Genomic DNA, 22,181 nt, shown 5'->3' on the forward strand with positions numbered 1-22,181 from the left:
CCTGATGTAGTAGTGTGTGTCCTTGAGGTAGTAGTGTGTGTTCCTGAGGTAGTAGTGTGTGTGTGTTCCTGAGGTATTAGTGTGTGTGTGTTCCTGAGGTAGTGTGTGTGTTCTTGAGGTAGTGTGTGTGTTCCTGAGGTAGTAGTGTGTGTTCCTGAGGTAATTTGTGTGTGTTCCTGATGTAGTAGTGTGTGTTCTTGAGGTAGTAGTGTGTGTTCCTGAGGTAGTAGTGTGTGTTCCTGAGGTAGTAGTGTGTGTGTGTTCCTGAGGTAGTAGTGTGTGTGTGTTCCTGAGGTAGTGTGTGTGTTCTTGAGGAAGTAGTGTGTGTGTTCTTGAGGTAGTTGTGTGTGTTCCTGAGGTAGTAGTGTGTGTTCCTGATGTAGTAGTGTGTGTCCTTGAGGTAGTAGTGTGTGTTCCTGAGGTAGTAGTGTGTGTGTGTTCCTGAGGTAGTAGTGTGTGTGTGTTCCTGAGGTAATTTGTGTGTGTTCCTGAGGTAGTGTGTGTGTTCTTGAGGAAGTAGTGTGTGTGTTCTTGAGGTAGTTGTGTGTGTTCCTGATGTAGTAGTGTGTGTCCTTGAGGTAGTAGTGTGTGTTCCTGAGGTAGTAGTGTGTGTTCCTGAGGTAGTAGTGTGTGTGTGTTCCTGAGGTAGTAGTGTGTGTGTGTTCCTGAGGTAGTGTGTGTGTTCTTGAGGAAGTAGTGTGTGTGTTCTTGAGGTAGTTGTGTGTGTTCCTGAGGTAGTAGTGTGTGTTCCTGATGTAGAAGTGTGTGTCCTTGAGGTAGTAGTGTGTGTTCCTGAGGTAGTAGTGTGTGTGTGTTCCTGAGGTAGTAGTGTGTGTGTGTTCCTGAGGTAATTTGTGTGTGTTCCTGAGGTAGTGTGTGTGTTCTTGAGGAAGTAGTGTGTGTGTTCTTGAGGTAGTTGTGTGTGTTCCTGATGTAGTAGTGTGTGTCCTTGAGGTAGTAGTGTGTGTTCCTGAGGTAGTAGTGTGTGTGTGTTCCTGAGGTAGTAGTGTGTGTTCCTGAGGTAGTAGTGTGTGTTCCTGAGGTAGTAGTGTGTGTGTGTTCTTGAGGAAGTAGTGTGTGTGTTCTTGAGGTAGTAGTGTGTGTTCCTGAGGTAGTAGTGTGTGTTCCTGAGGTAGTAGTGTGTGTGTGCTCCTGAGGTAGTAGTGTGTGTGTGTTCCTGAGGTAGTGTGTGTGTTCTTGAGGAAGTAGTGTGTGTGTTCTTGAGGTAGTTGTGTATGTTCCTGAGGTAGTAGTGTGTGTTCCTGATGTAGTAGTGTGTGTCCTTGAGGTAGTAGTGTGTGTTCCTGAGGTAGTAGTGTGTGTGTGTTCCTGAGGTAGTAGTGTGTGTGTGTTTTTGAGGTAGTGTGTGTGTTCTTGAGGTAGTGTGTGTGTTCTTGAGGTAGTTGTGTGTGTTCCTGAGGTAGTAGTGTGTGTTCCTGATGTAGTAGTGTGTGTCCTTGAGGTAGTAGTGTGTGTTCCTGAGGTAGTAGTGTGTGTGTGTTCCTGAGGTAGTAGTGTGTGTGTGTTCCTGAGGTAATTTGTGTGTGTTCCTGAGGTAGTGTGTGTGTTCTTGAGGTAGTAGTGTGTGTTCCTGAGGTAGTAGTGTGTGTGTGTTCCTGAGGTATTAGTGTGTGTGTGTTCCTGAGGTAGTGTGTGTGTTCTTGAGGTAGTGTGTGTGTTCCTGAGGTAATTTGTGTGTGTTCCTGATGTAGTAGTGTGTGTTCTTGAGGTAGCAGTGTGTGTTCCTGAGGTAGTAGTGTGTGTTCCTGAGGTAGTAGTGTGTGTGTGTTCCTGAGGTAGTAGTGTGTGTGTGTTCCTGAGGTAGTGTGTGTGTTCTTGAGGAAGTAGTGTGTGTGTTCTTGAGGTAGTTGTGTGTGTTCCTGAGGTAGTAGTGTGTGTTCCTGATGTAGTAGTGTGTGTCCTTGAGGTAGTAGTGTGTGTTCCTGAGGTAGTAGTGTGTGTGTGTTCCTGAGGTAGTAGTGTGTGTGTGTTTTTGAGGTAGTGTGTGTGTTCTTGAGGTAGTGTGTGTGTTCCTGAGGTAGTAGTGTGTGTTCCTGAGGTAATTTGTGTGTGTTCCTGATGTAGTAGTGTGTGTCCTTGAGGTAGTAGTGTGTGTTCCTGAGGTAGTAGTGTGTGTTCCTGAGGTAGTAGTGTGTGTGTGTTCCTGAGGTAGTGTGTGTGTTCTTGAGGAAGTAGTGTGTGTGTTCTTGAGGAAGTAGTGTGTGTGTTCTTGAGGTAGTTGTGTGTGTTCCTGAGGTAGTAGTGTGTGTGTGTTCCTGAGGTAGTAGTGTGTGTGTGTTCCTGAGGTAGGGTGTGTGTTCTTGAGGAAGTAGTGTGTGTGTTCTTGAGGTAGTTGTGTGTGTTCCTGAGGTAGTAGTGTGTGTCCTTGAGGTAGTAGTGTGTGTTCCTGAGGTAGTAGTGTGTGTGTGTTCCTGAGGTAGTAGTGTGTGTGTGTTCCTGAGGTAGTGTGTGTGTTCCTGATGTAACAGCATCAATGTAACCGTCCCCTCGCCCATACCCGGGGACGAACCAGGGACCCTCTGCACACGTCAACAGTCACCCTCGAAGCATCGTTAACCATCGTTCCACAAAAGCCGCGGCCCTTACAGAGCAAGGGGAACCACTACTTCAAGTGACGTCACCGATTGAAACGCTATTTAGCGCGCACCACCGCTAACTAGCTAGCCGTTTCACATCCGTTACACTGAGGTAGTAGTGTGTGTGTTCCTGAGATAGTAGTGTGTGTGTGTTCCTGAGGTAGTAGTGTGTGTGTTCCTGAGGTAGTAGAGTTTGTGTGTTCCTGAGGTAGTACAGTTTGTGTGTTCCTGAGGTAGTAGTGTGTGTGTTCCTGAGGTAGTAGTGTGTGTTCCTGAGGTAGTGTACGTGTTCCTGAGGTAGTAGTGTGTGTGTTCTTGAGGTAGTAGTGTGTGTGTGTGTTCCTGAGGTAGTAGTGTGTGTGTTCCTGAGGTAGTGTGTGTGTTCCTGAGGTAGTGTGTGTGTTCCTGAGGTAGTAGAGTTTGTGTGTTCCTGAGGTAGTAGAGTTTGTGTGTTCCTCAGGTAGTAGAGTTTGTGTGTTCCTGAGGTAGTGTGTGTGTGTTCTTGGGGTAGTAGTGTGTGTTCCTGAGGTAGTAGAGTTTGTGTGTTCCTGAGCTAGTAGTGTGTGGGTTCTTGAGGTAGTAGTGTGTGTGTTCCTGAGGTAGTAGTGTGTGTGTGTGTTCCTGAGGTAATGTGTGTGTGTTCCTGAGGTTGTGTGTGTGTTCCTGAGGTAGTAGTGTGTGTTCCTGAGGTAGTAGTGTGTGTTCCTGAGGTAGTAGTGTGTGTTCCTGAGGTTGTGTATGTGTTCCTGAGGTAGTAGTGTGTGTGTTCTTGAGGTAGTAGTGTGTGTGTTCTTGAGGTAGTAGTGTGTGTGTGTTCCTGAGGTAGTAGTGTGCGTGTGTTCCTGAGGTAGTAGTGTGTGTGTGTTCCTGAGGTAGCAGTGTGTGTGGTCCTTAGGTAGTGTGTGTGTTCCTGAGGTAGTAGTGTGTGTGTCCCTGAGGTAGTAGAGTTTGTGTCCCTGAGGTAGTAGAGTTTGTGTGTTCCTGAAGTAGTAGAGTGTGTGTGTTCCTGAGGTAGTAGAGTTTGTGTGCTCCTGAGGTAGTAGAGTTTGTGTGCTCCTGAGATAGTAGAGTTTGTGTGTTCTTGAGGTAGTAGTGTGTGTTCCCGAGGTAGTAGTGTGTGTTCTTGAGGTAGTAGTGTGTGTGTTCCTGAGATAGTGTGTGTGTGTTCCTGAGGTAGTGTGTGTTCCTGAGGTAGTGTGTGTGTTCCTGAGGTAGTGTGTGTGTTCCTGAGGTAGTGTGTGTGTTCCTGAGGTAGTAGAGTTTGTGTGTTCCTGAGGTAGTAGAGTTTGTGTGTTCCTGAGGTAGTAGAGTTTGTGTGTTCCTGAGGTAGTGTGTGTGTGTTCTTGGGGTAGTAGTGTGTGTTCCTGAGGTAGTAGAGTTTGTGTGTTCCTGAGGTAGTAGTGTGTGTGTTCTTGAGGTAGTAGTGTGTGTGTTCCTGAGATAGTGTGTGTGTGTTCCTGAGGTAGTGTGTGTTCCTGAGGTAGTGTGTGTTCTTGAGTTAGTAGTGTGTGTTCCTGAGGTAGTAGTGTGTGTTCCTGAGGTAGTAGAGTTTGTGTGCTCCTGAGGTAGTAGAGTTTGTGTGTTCCTGAGGTAGTAGTGTGTGTGTTCTTGAGGTAGTAGTGTGTGTTCCCGAGGTAGTGGTGTGTGTATTCCTGAGGTAGTGTGTGTTCCTGAGGTAGTGTGTGTTCTTGAGGTAGTAGTCTGTGTTTTCCTGAGATAGTGTGTGTGTGTTCCTGAGGTAGTGTGTGTTCCTGAGGTAGTAGTGTGTGTTCCTGAGGTAGTAGTGTGTGTTCCTGAGGTAGTAGTGTGTGTTCCTAAGGTAGTTGTGTGTGTGTTCACGAGGTAGTAGTGTGTGTGTTGTTGAGGTAGTAGTGTGTGTTCCCGAGGTAGTAGTGTGTGTGTGTGTTCCTGAGGTAGTAGTGTGTGTTCCTGAGGTAGTAGTGTGTGTTCCTGAGGTAGGAGTGTGTTCCTGAGGTAGTGTATGTGTTTGCTGAGGTAGTGTATGTGTTCCTGAGGTAGTAGTGTGTGTGTTCTTGAGGTAGTAGTGTGTGTGTTCTTGAGGAAGTAGTGTGTGTGTTCTTGAGGTAGTTGTGTGTGTTCCTGAGGTAGTAGTGTGTGTGTGTTCCTGAGGTAGTAGTGTGTGTGTGTTCCTGAGGTAGGGTGTGTGTTCTTGAGGAAGTAGTGTGTGTGTTCTTGAGGTAGTTGTGTGTGTTCCTGAGGTAGTAGTGTGTGTTCCTGATGTAGTAGTGTGTGTCCTTGAGGTAGTAGTGTGTGTTCCTGAGGTAGTAGTGTGTGTGTGTTCCTGAGGTAGTAGTGTGTGTGTGTTCCTGAGGTAGTGTGTGTGTTCCTGATGTAACAGCATCAATGTAACCGTCCCCTCGCCCATACCCGGGGACGAACCAGGGACCCTCTGCACACGTCAACAGTCACCCTCGAAGCATCGTTAACCATCGTTCCACAAAAGCCGCGGCCCTTACAGAGCAAGGGGAACCACTACTTCAAGTGACGTCACCGATTGAAACGCTATTTAGCGCGCACCACCGCTAACTAGCTAGCCGTTTCACATCCGTTACACTGAGGTAGTAGTGTGTGTGTTCCTGAGATAGTAGTGTGTGTGTGTTCCTGAGGTAGTAGTGTGTGTGTTCCTGAGGTAGTAGAGTTTGTGTGTTCCTGAGGTAGTGTGTGTGTGTTCTTGGGGTAGTAGTGTGTGTTCCTGAGGTAGGGTGTGCGTTCTTGAGGAAGTAGTGTGTGTGTTCTTGAGGTAGTTGTGTGTGTTCCTGAGGTAGTAGTGTGTGTTCCTGATGTAGTAGTGTGTGTCCTTGAGGTAGTAGTGTGTGTTCCTGAGGTAGTAGTGTGTGTGTGTTCCTGAGGTAGTAGTGTGTGTGTGTTCCTGAGGTAGTGTGTGTGTTCCTGATGTAACAGCATCAATGTAACCGTCCCCTCGCCCATACCCGGGGACGAACCAGGGACCCTCTGCACACGTCAACAGTCACCCTCGAAGCATCGTTAACCATCGTTCCACAAAAGCCGCGGCCCTTACAGAGCAAGGGGAACCACTACTTCAAGTGACGTCACCGATTGAAACGCTATTTAGCGCGCACCACCGCTAACTAGCTAGCCGTTTCACATCCGTTACACTGAGGTAGTAGTGTGTGTGTTCCTGAGATAGTAGTGTGTGTGTGTTCCTGAGGTAGTAGTGTGTGTGTTCCTGAGGTAGTAGAGTTTGTGTGTTCCTGAGGTAGTACAGTTTGTGTGTTCCTGAGGTAGTAGTGTGTGTGTTCCTGAGGTAGTAGTGTGTGTTCCTGAGGTAGTGTACGTGTTCCTGAGGTAGTAGTGTGTGTGTTCTTGAGGTAGTAGTGTGTGTGTGTGTTCCTGAGGTAGTAGTGTGTGTGTTCCTGAGGTAGTGTGTGTGTTCCTGAGGTAGTGTGTGTGTTCCTGAGGTAGTAGAGTTTGTGTGTTCCTCAGGTAGTAGAGTTTGTGTGTTCCTGAGGTAGTGTGTGTGTGTTCTTGGGGTAGTAGTGTGTGTTCCTGAGGTAGTAGAGTTTGTGTGTTCCTGAGCTAGTAGTGTGTGGGTTCTTGAGGTAGAAGTGTGTGTTCCCGAGGTAGTATTGTGTGTGTGTTCCTGAGGTAGTAGTGTGTGTGTTCCTGAAGTAGTAGTGTGTGTGTGTGTTCCTGAGGTAATGTGTGTGTGTTCCTGAGGTTGTGTGTGTGTTCCTGAGGTAGTAGTGTGTGTTCCTGAGGTAGTAGTGTGTGTTCCTGAGGTAGTAGTGTGTGTTCCTGAGGTTGTGTATGTGTTCCTGAGGTAGTAGTGTGTGTGTTCTTGAGGTAGTAGTGTGTGTGTTCTTGAGGTAGTAGTGTGTGTGTGTTCCTGAGGTAGTAGTGTGCGTGTGTTCCTGAGGTAGTAGTGTGTGTGTGTTCCTGAGGTAGCAGTGTGTGTGGTCCTTAGGTAGTGTGTGTGTTCCTGAGGTAGTAGTGTGTGTGTCCCTGAGGTAGTAGAGTTTGTGTCCCTGAGGTAGTAGAGTTTGTGTGTTCCTGAAGTAGTAGAGTGTGTGTGTTCCTGAGGTAGTAGAGTTTGTGTGCTCCTGAGGTAGTAGAGTTTGTGTGCTCATAAGATAGTAGAGTTTGTGTGTTCTTGAGGTAGTAGTGTGTGTTCCCGAGGTAGTAGTGTGTGTTCTTGAGGTAGTAGTGTGTGTGTTCCTGAGATAGTGTGTGTGTGTTCCTGAGGTAGTGTGTGTTCCTGAGGTAGTGTGTGTGTTCCTGAGGTAGTGTGTGTGTTCCTGAGGTAGTGTGTGTGTTCCTGAGGTAGTAGAGTTTGTGTGTTCCTGAGGTAGTAGAGTTTGTGTGTTCCTGAGGTAGTAGAGTTTGTGTGTTCCTGAGGTAGTGTGTGTGTGTTCTTGGGGTAGTAGTGTGTGTTCCTGAGGTAGAGTTTGTGTGTTCCTGAGGTAGTAGTGTGTGTGTTCTTGAGGTAGTAGTGTGTGTGTTCCTGAGATAGTGTGTGTGTGTTCCTGAGGTAGTGTGTGTTCCTGAGGTAGTGTGTGTTCTTGAGGTAGTAGTGTGTGTTCCTGAGGTAGTAGTGTGTGTTCCTGAGGTAGTAGAGTTTGTGTGCTCCTGAGGTAGTAGAGTGTGTGTGTTCTTGAGGTAGTAGTGTGTGTTCCCGAGGTAGTGGTGTGTGTATTCCTGAGGTAGTGTGTGTTCCTGAGGTAGTGTGTGTTCTTGAGGTAGTAGTCTGTGTTTTCCTGAGATAGTGTGTGTGTGTTCCTGAGGTAGTGTGTGTTCCTGAGGTAGTAGTGTGTGTTCCTGAGGTAGTAGTGTGTGTTCCTGAGGTAGTAGTGTGTGTTCCTAAGGTAGTTGTGTGTGTGTTCACGAGGTAGTAGTGTGTGTGTTGTTGAGGTATTAGTGTGTGTTCCCGAGGTAGTAGTGTGTGTGTGTGTTCCTGAGGTAGTAGTGTGTGTTCCTGAGGTAGTAGTGTGTGTTCCTGAGGTAGGAGTGTGTTCCTGAGGTAGTGTATGTGTTTGCTGAGGTAGTGTATGTGTTCCTGAGGTAGTAGTGTGTGTGTTCTTGAGGTAGTAGTGTGTGTTCCTGAGGTAGTAGTGTGTGTGTGTTCCCGAGGTAGTAGTGTGTGTTCCTGAGGTAGTAGTGTGTGTTCCTGAGGTAGTGTATGTGTTCCTGAGGTAGTAGTGTGTGTGTCCCTGAGGTAGTAGTGTGTGTGTTCCTGAGGTAGTAGTGTGTGTGTTCCCGAGGTAGTAGTGTGTGTGTTCACGAGGTAGTAGTGTATGTGTTCTTGAGGTAGTAGTGTGTATTCTTGGGGTAGTAGTGTGTATGTTCCCGAGGTAGTGTGTGTGTGTCCGAGGTAGTGGTGTGTGTGTTCCTGAGTTAGTAGTGTGTGTGTGTCCGAGGTAGTAGTGTGTGTGTTCCTGAGGTAGTAGTGTGTGTGTGTCCGAGGTAGTAGTGTGTGTGTTCCCTCGTTCCTGTATTGTGCACCTACGGATCACGCCTTTATTTTAGGCCTAGACATCCCTTTGTTGTAGCAAACTGTGTCTTGGATGCAATGCTATAAAGAAAAAATGATTTAGCTGTGTGTGTGTGTAGAATTAGGGGCTGGGTTGGAGGGACTTACTAACTGACTACAGTGTCCTTGTTTTACCCCTGACTTGCCAGTGTGATAACTCCTGATTCCTATGGGTGGATCTCGTGCTCGAGGGCTGCTCCCTTTGTGTTAGCATGAATTATTCCTAAAAATGAATTTCATCTTTCAATAATTCCTCCTCATTTGTTCGCCCTCCCTCCTTATTTCTAAAATGTTTTTCTCCTCTCTGAGCGTCCATTTCTGTGCACAAAGGCGTGTGTGTGTGTGCTTATTGTGTCTCCTGTCTTCTCCCTCTTTCTAATCCTGCTCTAGCTTTTTAACATGCTGTGTCGGGTTCTATTTTTACTAACATTTTCTCCCTCTCTTTTTTCTTCATTTTCCTGCCTTCCTGAAATGTCTGCAATAGAAGGTCATGTTAGGCTGCTTATCGCTACCTTTCACGTTTCTGCCGTTAACCAAGGCGCGCAGGTATTTGCATTCCAAATGAGCACTCTGTCTGACATGCAAATGAATTAGTCTGAATTATGCATTTCTCCATTTGGTAACATAACACAGCTCAGGGCCGCTGGAACAAACACAGCAGACACCGTCTGAGTCAGAGGAGAGGAGGACAGGGACGCCATTTTGGAGATTCTGCCACTAGCACTTCCTCTGACCCAGGATGTAGGTTAAGCTGTAGGGGAGTGTGGGGTAAATTAAGCCAAAGAATTAATGTAATCCGCACTTGTTTTGAGGAATCATACGCAAAATGTATAATTTGACCAAATATTTAGGAAGAGATCATTTCATGGAGTCTGTAAAGGAAGAAACCACATGGAAAAAGTGGGAAGCAAGTTAGGTCCAAAAAACCGATTTGAAACAAGTCAAATGAATGACATTATGCTTTTATCTAAACCAAAGTACATCATTTTAAGATTGTTCTATACATCATTTGGGGTCTCTATAAGTGTCAATATTAGGTCCTAAACCTAGCATGAAAGTGCACTCACTTTATAAGTGTGTGGGCTAATATAGTCCAAATATCCATAGTCCATAGGGTGGACAGATACAGTAGATCGTTCATAGTCCATAGTCCATAGGGTGGACAGATACAGTAGATCGTTCATAGTCCATAGTCCATAGGGTGGACAGATACAGTAGATCGTTCATAGTCCATAGTCCATAGGGTGGACAGATACAGTAGATCGTTCATAGTCCATAGTCCATAGGGTGGACAGATACAGTAGATCGTTCATAGTCCATAGTCCATAGGGTGGACAGATACAGTAGATCGTTCATAGTCCATAGTCCATAGGGTGGACAGATACAGTAGATCGTTCATAGTCCATAGTCCATAGGGTGGACAGATACAGTAGATCGTTCATAGTCCATAGTCCATAGGGTGGACAGATACAGTAGATCGTTCATAGTCCATAGTCCATAGGGTGGACAGATACAGTAGATCGTTCATAGTCCATAGTTCATAGGGTGGACAGATACAGTAGATCGTTCATAGTCCATAGTCCATAGGGTGGACAGATACAGTAGATCGTTCATAGTCCATAGTCCATAGGGTGGACAGATACAGTAGATCGTTCATAGTCCATAGTCCATAGGGTGGACAGATACAGTAGATCGTTCATAGTCCATAGTCCATAGAGTGGACAGATACAGTAGATCGTTCATAGTCCATAGTCCATAGGGTGGACAGATACAGTAGATCGTTCATAGTCCATAGGGTGGACAGATACAGTAGATCGTTCATAGTCCATAGTCCATAGAGTGGACAGATACAGTAGATCGTTCATAGTCCATAGTCCATAGGGTGGACAGATACAGTAGATCGTTCATAGTCCATAGTCCATAGAGTGGACAGATACAGTAGATCGTTCATAGTCCATAGTCCATAGGGTGGACAGATACAGTAGATCGTTCATAGTCCATAGTCCATAGGGTGGACAGATACAGTAGATCGTTCATAGTCCATAGTCCATAGGGTGGACAGATACAGTAGATCGTTCATAGTCCATAGTCCATAGGGTGGACAGATACAGTAGATCGTTCATAGTCCATAGTCCATAGGGTGGACAGACACAGTAGATCGTTCATAGTCCATAGTCCATAGAGTGGACAGATACAGTAGATCGTTCATAGTCCATAGGGTGGACAGATACAGTAGATCGTTCATAGTCCATAGTCCATAGGGTGGACAGATACAGTAGATCGTTCATAGTCCATAGAGTGGAAAGATACAGTAGATCATTCATAGTCCATAGGGTGGACAGATACAGTAGATCATTCATAGTCCATAGAGTGGACAGATACAGTAGATCGTTCATAGTCCATAGTCCATAGGGTGGACAGATACAGTAGATCATCCATAGTCCATAGAGTGGACAGATATAGTAGATCATCCATAGTCCATAGGGTGGACAGATACAGTAGATCATCCATAGTCCATAGAGTGGACAGATACAGTAGATCATCCATAGTCCATAGAGTGGACAGATACAGTAGATCATTCATAGTCCATAGAGTGGACAGATATAGTAGATCATTCATAGTCCATAGGGTGGACAGATACAGTAGATCATTCATAGTCCATAGGGTGGACAGATACAGTAGGAGTTAATGCTTCAGTATGGAGTAGCTCCATGGTTTGGGATGTGATCAAGGAACCTGTGTGTGTTCATATGAGGAGTTAATATTACTGTCTGCCTTCCTCACCTCTGTGTTCAGTAGACATAGAAAGCTGTTGAGGAGACCCAAGCCCCCTGGATCTCCCAGGAAGGGGTGCTTGTTAGTCCTCCTCGGGGTAGGATAACCCCTGACCAGGAGCCCCCAGCTAATGAAGGAGTGAGCGAATGATTGGAAGGAGGGGTAAATGATGGATGGGGTTTAGAGGAGAGGTGTGACCTTTGTTCACAGCATGTCACTCTCAGCTGATGAGATGTATGTGTGTGTCGGCTGATTAAGGCTAGTGTGTACTCAGCCAACGTAAAGACAACGAAAAGAGTTCAGACGCATAAAACTGAATATTCCGTCTCTTCCATTGAAGCAAACAAGCAAAAGAAAAGGGACCTGCAGGGTACTGGCCAGACTGAATTGGAGAGTGGATGAATGTCAAGTCCCATTAGCTTCCATCCACTGCTAAAGTGCTGTCTCCTAGACCTACCATCACTCACTGCTTAGACACAGAAATGAGAGATAAACATGTCATTCTCCTTCTGCATGGTTTCCTTTGTCTCTCAGGTGAACTATGAGCCATCTGCTGCCAGACTGACATGTACACATATGCAAAAGTATGTGGACACCCCTTCAAATTAGTGGATTTGGCTATTTCAGCCACACCCGTTGCTGACAGGTGTATAAATTCGAGCACACAGTCATGCAATCTCTATAGACAAACATTGGCAGTAGAATGACCTTACTGAAGAGCTTTAGGGACTTTCAACGTGGTACCGTCATAGGATGCCACCTTTCCAAGTCAGTTAAGGGCTGTTATTGTGAAGTGAAAACACTCAGCTCGCGAAGTGGTAGGCCACACAAGTTCGCAGAATTGGACTGCCGAGTGCTGTAACACGTAGGGCATAAAAATCGTCTGTCCTCGGTTGCAACACTCACTGCCGAGTTCCAAACTGCCTCTGGAAGCAACGTCAGCATAAGAACTCTTTGTCGGGAGCTTCATCAATTGGGTCTCCTTGCCCGAGGAGGAATAATGGTCTGGGGCTGTTTTTCATGGTTCGGACTAGGCCCCTTAGTTCCATTGAAGGGACATCTTAACGCTACAGCATACAATGACATTCTAGACAATTCTGCTCAGGGACTTTCAACGTGGTACCGTCATAGGATGCCACCTTTCCAACAAGTCAGTTAATCAAATTTCTGCCCTACTGGAGCTGCCCCGGTCAACTGTAAGTGCTGTTATTGTGAAGTGGAAACGCTCAGTCGCGAAGTGGTGGGGCACACAAGCTCACAGAACGGGACCACCAAGTGCTGTAGCGTGTAACAATTGTCTGTCCTCGGTTGCAACACTCACTACCGAGTTCCAAACTGCCTCTGAACTCAATGTCAGCACAGCAACTGTTTGTTGGCAGCTTCATGAAATTAGTTTCCATGGCCGAGCAGCCGCACGCAAGCCAAGTGTGCAATACCAAGCGTCGGCTGGAGTGGTGTAAAAACTCAATATTCACTTTATTTCACAATAAGGTACATAAGTGAAGTGAAACTTCCAGAAGCTGTTAAATGAGGGCCAGGTTGACAGGATGGGTAGTGTAATGTATAGTACACATGAATTACAGTACACACGAATTACAAGTGAGTACCCCTCAAGATAAACTTCATTTTAACTAGAAGAAATCCTGTACAATGCATAGTAATTACATTGCTTATAACGATGCTTTGAAATAGTTAACCCAGATTGTTCACTTTATTTTGGTGGTAAGTGCTAGCAATTATGTTGAGTGAAGATATATTTTCAACAGTGGACATTTATGGATAAGTAATTAGAGCCTATTGAGCAGAATCTCTCAGACACCCAAGACATCCACGAGGGGTCACAACCTTTGTAACAGTTGTTACTGAATCGAATAAAGCTGAGAAGAAATGAAACACAGAAAGTTTGTGAATTTAGTGGAAACCACCCCATTTGTAACAAGCACGGTAACAAGAATTCATTGTTACACCTTTGCAATTACAGACCGCAATACTTGTTAGTGTGATAATCAGTTAAGAACAAATTCTTATTTACAATGACGGCCTACCCCGTCCAAACCCAGGGACTGTAGTGATGCCTCTTGCACTGAGATGCAGTGCCTTAGACCGCTGCGCCACTCGGGAGCCCCTTAAAAAGTTTGACCTAAATATACCCACATTTTCCGCACTGATCATGATGGAACTGTGTGATGACAAGTGCCAAGTCTTGCGCCATGCGTCAAGTTCAAAGTAACGGTTTGATAATAATGAAAATTATTTAAAAAGCCTACATTTTTATTTTTACGACAATTTCTATTTGGCCTTCATTAAATAGTATATAAAGGTAGGCTAAATCAAATGATGTAATGGAATGATAAGAATGTAGGGAAGGGAAAGAACACTAAATTGGCAGTTAAATATGCGTGGTTATTAGGCGACTTATGGTCAGTACCGATAGTGGCTAATAATATTTAACATAGGCTATAGCCTATACATTGAAGGGAACAGAACAAGTTGTGACATTATTAAAACATTCTAGAGCACAAAGGTTACATTTGGTGTGACTTTTTGCCTTGTCATCCAATTTGGCTTGCGTCTCCACATTTAATAATGTGGAACATAATGGCACAGCATTTCATACTTCACTGTAGGAAATGGGCATAAATAGGCCTACCTGTCATGTTGATATTGTCACACCCTGATCTGTTTCACCTGTCCTTGTGCTTGTCTCCACCCCCCTCCAGGTGTCGCCCATCTTCCCAATTATCCCCTGTGTATTTATACCGGTGTTCTCTGTGTTTGTTGCCAGTGTTTTTCCTGTCAGCTCCTATCGTTTCCCAGCATCTCATTTCTCGTCCTCCTGGTTTTTGACCTTTGCCTGTCCTGACCCTGTACCTGCCCGCCTGACCTCTGTCCCTGAGCCTACCTGCCATCCTGTACCTTTGCTCCACCTCTGGATTACTGAACTCTGCTTGTCCCTGATTCAGCATGCCGTCCTGTACCTTTGCCTTACCCTGGATCTTTGACCCCTGCCTGCCTTAACCTGTCTTTGCCTGCCCCTGTTGCTACAATAAACATTGTTACTTTGACAGTCTGCATCTAGGTCTTACCTTGATTCCTGATATATATGCTTTTCAGTTCCCTTCCATATGACTGGTTTCTAGAACAATTAGAATTTTGCCTATATTTACAATCTCCTTACTTAAACAGATTACTCATGTACCTAGGTCTTATCAATAGCTCTTTTCATATCAATGTATAAAGGACAGTGCATGGAGACTGCTGTTATTTTTTATCTTTACCTTAGTCATGGTTTCCTCACTCATAAAGGTGGTGGATTATTTGACAAATACTATATTTGGCTACAGAAGTGCCATTTCTTAATGATCTCTGCAGCTTTCGTACAAAAACAAATCCTGTGGAATGACGTCAGCACATACTGGAGGAGTTACTGGCTAGCTACAAGTGGCTAGCTTAGCTAACAAACTAGCTATTCGGTAAAATTGAAAAAGAGGATTTTTTTGTGCCTAAAGTCGACCTTTAAAGCTAATTTCCTGCAAATGTTTTTTTGTTGCCATTATGTGTTCATAGGCTACATTGGGGTGGGCGAATCGACCTGTTCTGAATATTGAGGGGGATGTCTCCCCATCCCCCGTGGCAATTCTGTGTAGGATTTACACGAGCGTAACTCGGGTCTGATTTCCGCCATTGTGTAAATGTCTTTCCCTGAAGATGCTAACAAACTGTAACAAAGGAATACAACATATGGACATTCTAAATAGTGGCAGCTGAAGTTCTATACATTAAGAACATTCATCTTGAAATCTAAGTTACACCCCCACATCCTTTGTTTCTCCTACCTGCATCCAAGGTTGTGCATGTTTTATGGGGTCCTTAAATACACAGGGTGCTTTAGACGTGTGCTGTTGGAGTTTCCTTTGGCGTATTATAGGCTCTTAACGCTAAATGGGATATTTCACTCTTCACAAATCCTTTGTTGCCCAGAAATGGACTAAAAATGGTGATTGGGATTTAATGTCCTGCCAATGTCTCAGCCTGTTGGACACCAGGCTGCTTACCTTGTTTTGTTCCACAAAAGCCTTTTGTCTCAAGCTCTTGCTCTGATCCATTTTCCAGAGCTGAGTGGGAGAAAGAAATGCCACCTGCCACTGCATTATCTTAGCTACACTCACACTTGCACACAGACCTTCCTCCCACCTCGCTGTGACAATAAGTGTTAACACTGCCCACTGTAGCTCTGGTCTCCCTAGCGACCAGGCTTCTTGGGGAGGCTGCCATAATGGGTGAGCTCAGAACGATGGAGTGCCATCCAGGCTCGGTACCGCCACGGAAACATGCCTGTCTCCAATTCTATCTGGCGGTGCCAGTTTGGCCAGGTGCCAGAGGGGGGTTGGCATGCACCCGGTGGTGAGCTGCGGATGGCGATAGCTACCTGCTGGGTGTCCACGCAGAGATATTCAGAGGGAGAGAGAGAAAGGGAGAACGAGGTAGAAAGGAATAGGGAAAGAATGTGTCTGACAGAGGAGAGTATGGAAAGGGGCAGTAATTAGGGAGAGAGGACTGAGTGGTAAATGGGGGATGATGAGGCTGAAAGAGTTAGAGAGAGGCTTAAATGTCTGTGGAGATCCTTCCATGGCCTATATGGAAGCTGGGTTATAGGGGTGGAGCTGGGCTATAGGGTTGGGGTATAAGGGTGGAACTGGGGTCATATGGGTGGAGCTGGGCTATAGGGGTGGAACTTGGGTCATATGGGTGGAACTGAGGTTATAATGGTGGAACTGAGGTCATATGGGTGGAGATGGGCTATAAGGGTGGGGTATAAGGGTGGAACTGGGGTCATATGGGTGGAGCTGGGGTTATAATGGTGGAACTGGTGTCATATGGGTGGAGATGGGGTTATAATGGTGGAGCTGTGGTTATAGGGGTGGAGCTGGGGTTATAATGGTGGAGCTGTGGTAATAGGGGTGGAGCTGGGGTTATAATGGTGGAGCTGGGGTTATAATGGTGGAGCTGGGGTTATAATGGTGGAGCTGGGGTTATAGGGGGGGAGCTGGGGTTATAGGGGTGGGTGTAGTTAGGACTAGAGTTAGGGCTGAGGGTATAGTTAGAACTAGAGTTAGGGCTGAGGGTATAGTTAGAACTAGAGGTAGGGCTGAGGGTATAGTTAGAACTAGAGTTAGGGCTGAGGGTATAGTTAAAACTAGAGTTAGGGCTGATGGTATAGTTAGAACTAGAGTTAGGGCTGAGGGTATAGTTAGAACTAGAGTTAGGGCTGAGGGTATAGTTAGGAATAGAGTTAGGGCTGAGGGTATAGTTAGAACTAGAGCTAGGGCTGATGGTATAGTTAGGACTAGAGTTAGGGCTGAGGGTATAGTTAGAACTAGAGTTAGGGCTGAGGGTATAGTTAGAACTAGAGCTAGGGCTGATGGTATAGCTAGGACTAGAGCTAGGGCTGATGGTATAGTTAGAGCTAGGGCTGATGGTATAGTTAGAACTAGAGCTAGGGCTGATGGTATAGTTAGAACTAGAGCTAGGGCTGATGGTATAGTTAGAGCTAGGGCTGATGGTATAGTTAGGACTAGAGTTAGGGCTGAGGGTATAGTTAGAACTAGAGTTAGGGCTGAGGGTATAGTTAGAACTAGAGCTAGGGCTGATGGTATAGCTAGGACTAGAGCTAGGGCTGATGGTATAGTTAGAGCTAGGGCTGATGGTATAGTTAGAACTAGAGCTAGGGCTGATGGTATAGTTAGAACTAGAGCTAGGGCTGATGGTATAGTTAGAACTAGAGCTAGGGCTGATGGTATAGTTAGGACTAGAGTTAGGGCTGATGGTATAGTTAGAACTAGAGCTAGGGCTGATGGTATAGTTAGGACTAAAGTTAGGACTGATGGTATAGTTAGAACTAGAGCTAGGGCTGATGGTATAGTTAGGACTAGAGTTAGGGCTGATGGTATAGTTAGAACTAGAGCTAGGGCTGATGGTATAGTTAGAACTAGGGCTGATGGTATAGTTAGAACTAGAGCTAGGGCTGATGGTATAGTTAGAACTAGAGCTAGGGCTGATGGTATAGTTAGAGCTAGGGCTGATGGTATAGTTAGGACTAGAGTTAGGGCTGAGGGTATAGTTAGAACTAGAGTTAGGGCTGAGGGTATAGTTAGAACTAGAGCTAGGGCTGATGGTATAGCTAGGACTAGAGCTAGGGCTGATGGTATAGTTAGAGCTAGGGCTGATGGTATAGTTAGAACTAGAGCTAGGGCTGATGGTATAGTTAGAACTAGAGCTAGGGCTGATGGTATAGTTAGGACTAGAGTTAGGGCTGATGGTATAGTTAGAACTAGAGCTAGGGCTGATGGTATAGTTAGGACTAGAGTTAGGACTGATGGTATAGTTAGAACTAGAGCTAGGGCTGATGGTATAGTTAGGACTAGAGTTAGGGCTGATGGTATAGTTAGAACTAGAGCTAGGGCTGATGGTATAGTTAGGACTAGAGTTAGGGCTGATGGTATAGTTAGAACTAGAGCTAGGGCTGATGGTATAGTTAGAACTAGAGTTAGGGCTGAGGGTATAGTTAGAACTAGAGGTAGGGCTGAGGGTATAGTTAGAACTAGAGTTAGGGCTGAGGGTATAGTTAGGACCAGAGTTAGGGCTGAGGGTATAGTTAGGACTAGAGTTAGGGCTGATGGTATAGTTAGGACTAGAGCTAGGGCTGAGGGTATAGTTAGGACTAGAGTTAGGGCTGATGGTATAGTTAGAACTAGAGCTAGGGCTGATGGAATAGTTAGGACTAGAGTTAGGGCTGATGGTATAGTTAGAACTAGAGCTAGGGCTGATGGTATAGTTAGAACTAGAGCTAGGGCTGATGGTATAGTTAGAACTAGAGCTAGGGCTGATGGTATAGTTAGGACTAGAGCTGGGACTTAGGCTGGCGTGGAAGTAGAATATGGCCTCTGTCAATTGCATACTCCTCTCTCATCACCTCCTTCTCAAAAGGGAACCTCTGGCTTTCTCATCCAATGGGAGAAGGAGGTGAGTAGAGATGACGTGGGGAGTATGCAATTATTAAAAAAAGGCTCTTGAGAGAGAAGAGTTGATTCTGTGTTACCTCGCTCTCTCTCTCCTGTCCCCTCTGCAATGGCAGCTGCTCCTAACAGGTGCGTGGCTACCTCCAGGCAGATGGTCAGAGAAATGAGGTAGTTGGCAGGTTACTTCACACAGCCTTTCTTTCGCCCCACACACACACACACACACACACACACACACACACACACACACACACACACACACTGAGCAACAGAACATAAGTGAGAGGGGGGAGGTTGGCGAGGTAGAGGAAGAGATGGTGAAGTAATGGAGGACTAAAGATAGAAAGAGAGAAATAGAAAATGAAAGAAAGATCCATTGTTTTTTTGAATCTCCCAAGTGGTATTGCATTAAGGTACACTACACGGCCAGAAGTATGTGGACACCCCTTCAGATTAGTGGATTCGGCTATTTCAGCCACACCTGTTACTGACAGGTGTATAAAATCGAGCACACAACCATGCGATCTCCAAACATTGGCGTAGAAACATTGGCAGTAGAATGTGTTAGACTGAAGAGCTCAGTGACTTTCAACGTAGCACCGTCATAGGATGCCACCTTTCCAAGTCAGTTAAGGGCTGTTATTGTGAAGTGAAAACACTCAGCTCGTGAAGTGGTAGGCCACACAAGTTCGCAGAATTGGACTGCCGAGTGCTGTAACACCTAGCACATAAAAATCGTCTGTCCTCGGTTGCAACACTCACTGCTGAGTTCCAAACTGCCTCTGGAAGCAATGTCAGCATAAGAACTCTTTGTCGGGAGCTTCATCAATTGGGTTTCCATGCCCAAGGAGGAATAATGGTCTGGGGCTGTTTTTCATGGTTCGGACTAGGCCCCTTAGTTCCATTGAAGGGACATCTTAACGCTACAGCATACAATGACATTCTAGACAATTCTGTGATTCCAAATTTGTGGCAACAGTTTGGGGAAGGCCCAACATCAGTGCCTGACCTCACTAATACTCTTGTGGCTGAATGAAAGCAAGTCCCTGCAGCAACGTTCCAACATCTAGTGGAAAGCCTTTCCAGAAGAGTGGAGGCTGTTATAGCAGCAAAGGGGGACCAACTCCATATAAATGCCAATGATTTTGGAATGAGATATTTGACAAGCAGGTGTCCACATACTTTTCGCCATGTAGTGTAAAGCTACTCTCAACAATATCCCCCTGGAACATAACCTCTCATTTCTCAGCTAAAAATCATCATATTCTCACAACCCAGAACAATGAATTTGCTTCCAACCTGGATTTCTCTATATGCTGTGTATTATACCAGACTAGCGTACAATTCAAACCTTGCTTGCGGATGTCAGATGATATCCAGGCTGGTCCTATCCATGATTTTCCATAGAGGAGGAAAAGCAGGGAGTATGGCCCAGTGATGTGTACCTGCTTCGACAGCCCTGTACTGGGGGTTAGCTTGAATGATGTGTGTGTGTGTGTGTGTGTGTGGACCATATAAAAATGCTGCAGGCATTGGCATTGGGTATGCTGGGTCGTGGGGCCCTGTGACAGTGCACACACACACTCATAAACCCATTGCCCCCTCCCCATACACACACTGGGCACATCTGGGGCACGTGAGCAGACATCTGCCAGGGCCTCACCCGTAGGGGAATCCGGAATACTAATGACCTATCTCTGTGCCCGTCTCTGCTCCACTGCTTTACAAATGAGAGAGAGCGAGAACTGCCAACAGTATTAAAAAATAGATTTTCTTTGTAAGAAAACACTTTCCTTTAATGAGTCATAAAAATGTTTTGAAAGTACTTACATGGAAGGAGGCAGCAGGAAATGGTTCAAAATGTTTTGTTTGTGTGGCTTTTAGAAAGTAAGTATTTCCCTTGTAATCATTCCTGAACCATTCATCCATGAAGGTCATTCCTAATGACATATCGTCGTTGTTGTTGTTTCTACAGGTCCTGATAGAGGGGGGCTTTGGAGAAATCACCACAGAGATAGCCGAGGCCCATGAGTTCTACTATGCTGAGGACTACCACCAGCAGTACCTCAGCAAGAACCCCCATGGATACTGTGGCCTCAGCGGCACTGGAGTCTCCTGTCCAATAGGACTCAAGAAATAACCACCTCTGTCCAATAGGGAATGACCACCAACCTATCCGATTGGCTAGTTTTGTTTGACAAGTCTAGTTTCTATTAATTGAAATGGAAGTTGCCTTCATTCCGATGCAGTAAGGAAGTTCATATCTGAGTTTTATTTAAAATGCTTTGGTAATCAATCACTACAAACGTAAATGAAAGAACATTGTCTTGTTTCAATCAAATCACCCCCAGTGTGTACCCCAGTATGTACCAATATGTACCCCTGTATGTACCCCAGCATATGTACCGGTATGTACCCCAGTATGTACCAGTATGTACACCAGTATATACACCAGTATGTACCAGTATGTACCCAAATATGTACCCCATTATGTACTGGTATGTACCCCATCATGTACCAGTATGTACCACAGTATGTACCAGTATGTATATCAGATTGAACTCTATGGGGTGTTGGTGGATTAAATGATTAAAATGCTTGTTGATGTTCGGCTGGTTCCTTTGTGTGGTGATTGGCTGGTTCCTTTGTGTGGTGATTGGCTGGTTCCTTTGTGTGGTGATTGGCTGGTTCCTTTGTCGAGTGTTTGGCTGGTTCCTTTGTGTGGTGATTGGCTGGTTCCTTTGTGGAGTTTTGGGCTGGTTCCTTTGTGTGGGGATTGTCTGGTTCCTTTGTATGGTGATTGGCTGGTTCCTTTGTGTGGGGATTGGCTGGTTCCTTTGTGTGGTGATTGGCTGGTTCCTTTGTGGAGTGTTTGGCTGGTTCCTTTGTGGGATGTTTAACTGGTTCCTTTGTGGGATGTTTGACTGGTTCCTTTGTGGGATGTTTGACTGGTTCCTTTGTGGAGTGTTTGGCTGGTTCCTTTGTGGGATGTTTGACTGGTTCCTTTGTGGGGTGTTTGGCCTGTGTTAGATGACCTCCTTTCTGTGATCTTTGCCTTAAGCCTTGTTCTGATCATTCCCTGACTCATCTGTCAGGTGTGTGAGTGTGTGTGTGTGTGTGTGTGTGCGTGCGTGCGTGTGTGCGCGCGCCCAGGCAAACACACTCAGTGGGAGATAGGCTTCTGCCAGACCCTGTGTAGGTTGGCATCACAATAACAGGGGGGGGGGGGGGGGGGGCAGTTTGTATGTACATTAGCAGAGCAGGAGGACCAGCATCATAGGGACTGGAGCATAGGGATTGGAGCAAGGCACTGTGGGTAATGGCTGAAGGATGATGCGGTATTGTCTCTCATGTTGGGAAAGCCACACACAAAATGTCTGACTGGTGCTTCTTACTGTAGACTACTGCCTTAAAAGACCCCCCCTCCGCGCACGCCACGTCTATTTCTATGGGCACAAACTGTTCTCACACTTCTTGTTGGCAGAGAGAATATTTTACAGGGCCAAAATCCCTAGATTAAAAACGTTAGCTGACATGGGCTAGTTGATCTGGACATTTCTGACAAGTTATAAATAGCTGGCTAAGGTCTGTAATGACTGACATGACAAGAGGAACTGATGAAATTTCAACTTGTGCCTTCTACTACTACGATTTTCAAGAGTAAGTTTAAAGCCGGACTGAGCCCCACAGTTTGGGAAGCACTGTTCTAATCGATGATCAAAGACATTGGGCTTTGACATATATTTTTTTATGTAGTTTCTACACCTACTACAGGCATACATTATGAATATGAAATAGTTTCCTATTGTAATGGCATCTCTCTCTCTCTCCCTCTTTCTCTTTTTCACACACTCACCAGTTCCTACACACATCTATTAATCTTTCCATCTGTCCTGTAGTCTACCTATCTGCCCAACTCTGCCAGCCAGCCCATCCACACAAACACTAACTACTCTCTCTCTCTTCTTTCCCACAGTGTCAGCGCATATTCAATCTCTTGAATTAAAGAGCTGACTGACAACCGACACAAAGGAACAAGAGTCTTTATGCTGAGCTCTCATCAACACTACCATGCCTTGCAGGAGATGACTCCTTTGGCGTAGTCCTCCTTGGTTCTCTTCACTAACGAGCGGCGTGCCAATACACTGTGTGATCATGTCCATTTGCAATGGGCTGCTGCTAGAACAGAGCTATTAGAGAAACTATTGTTGCCAACAATCCAAGGAAATGGGCTGAATTGTTCTTCAGTAGTTTACAACAGCTGATAGAGGAACCTCCGGT

The 22,181-nt window shown here is 45.6% G+C and overlaps 1 protein-coding gene across 3 annotated transcripts in view; it reads left to right on the top strand.

Moving 5' to 3' along the window:
* Window positions 1-20,499, top strand: part of LOC110529652 (mitochondrial peptide methionine sulfoxide reductase) — a 112,728-nt gene extending 92,229 nt beyond the window's left edge. For all 3 annotated transcript variants that reach the window (XM_036985095.2, XM_090243004.1, XM_036985096.2), the window contains one exon: window positions 19,876-20,499. In XM_036985095.2, coding sequence (XP_036840990.2) covers window positions 19,876-20,040 — 165 coding nt within the window. In that variant the 3' untranslated portion in view covers window positions 20,041-20,499. The remainder of the gene's footprint in view (window positions 1-19,875) is intronic.
* Window positions 20,500-22,181: the final 1,682 nt, after the last annotated feature.

This window comes from Oncorhynchus mykiss, chromosome 8 (assembly GCF_057628025.1).
Source record: "Oncorhynchus mykiss isolate SJ-2025 chromosome 8, ASM5762802v1, whole genome shotgun sequence".
NCBI classification, from domain to species: Eukaryota; Metazoa; Chordata; class Actinopteri; order Salmoniformes; family Salmonidae; genus Oncorhynchus; species Oncorhynchus mykiss.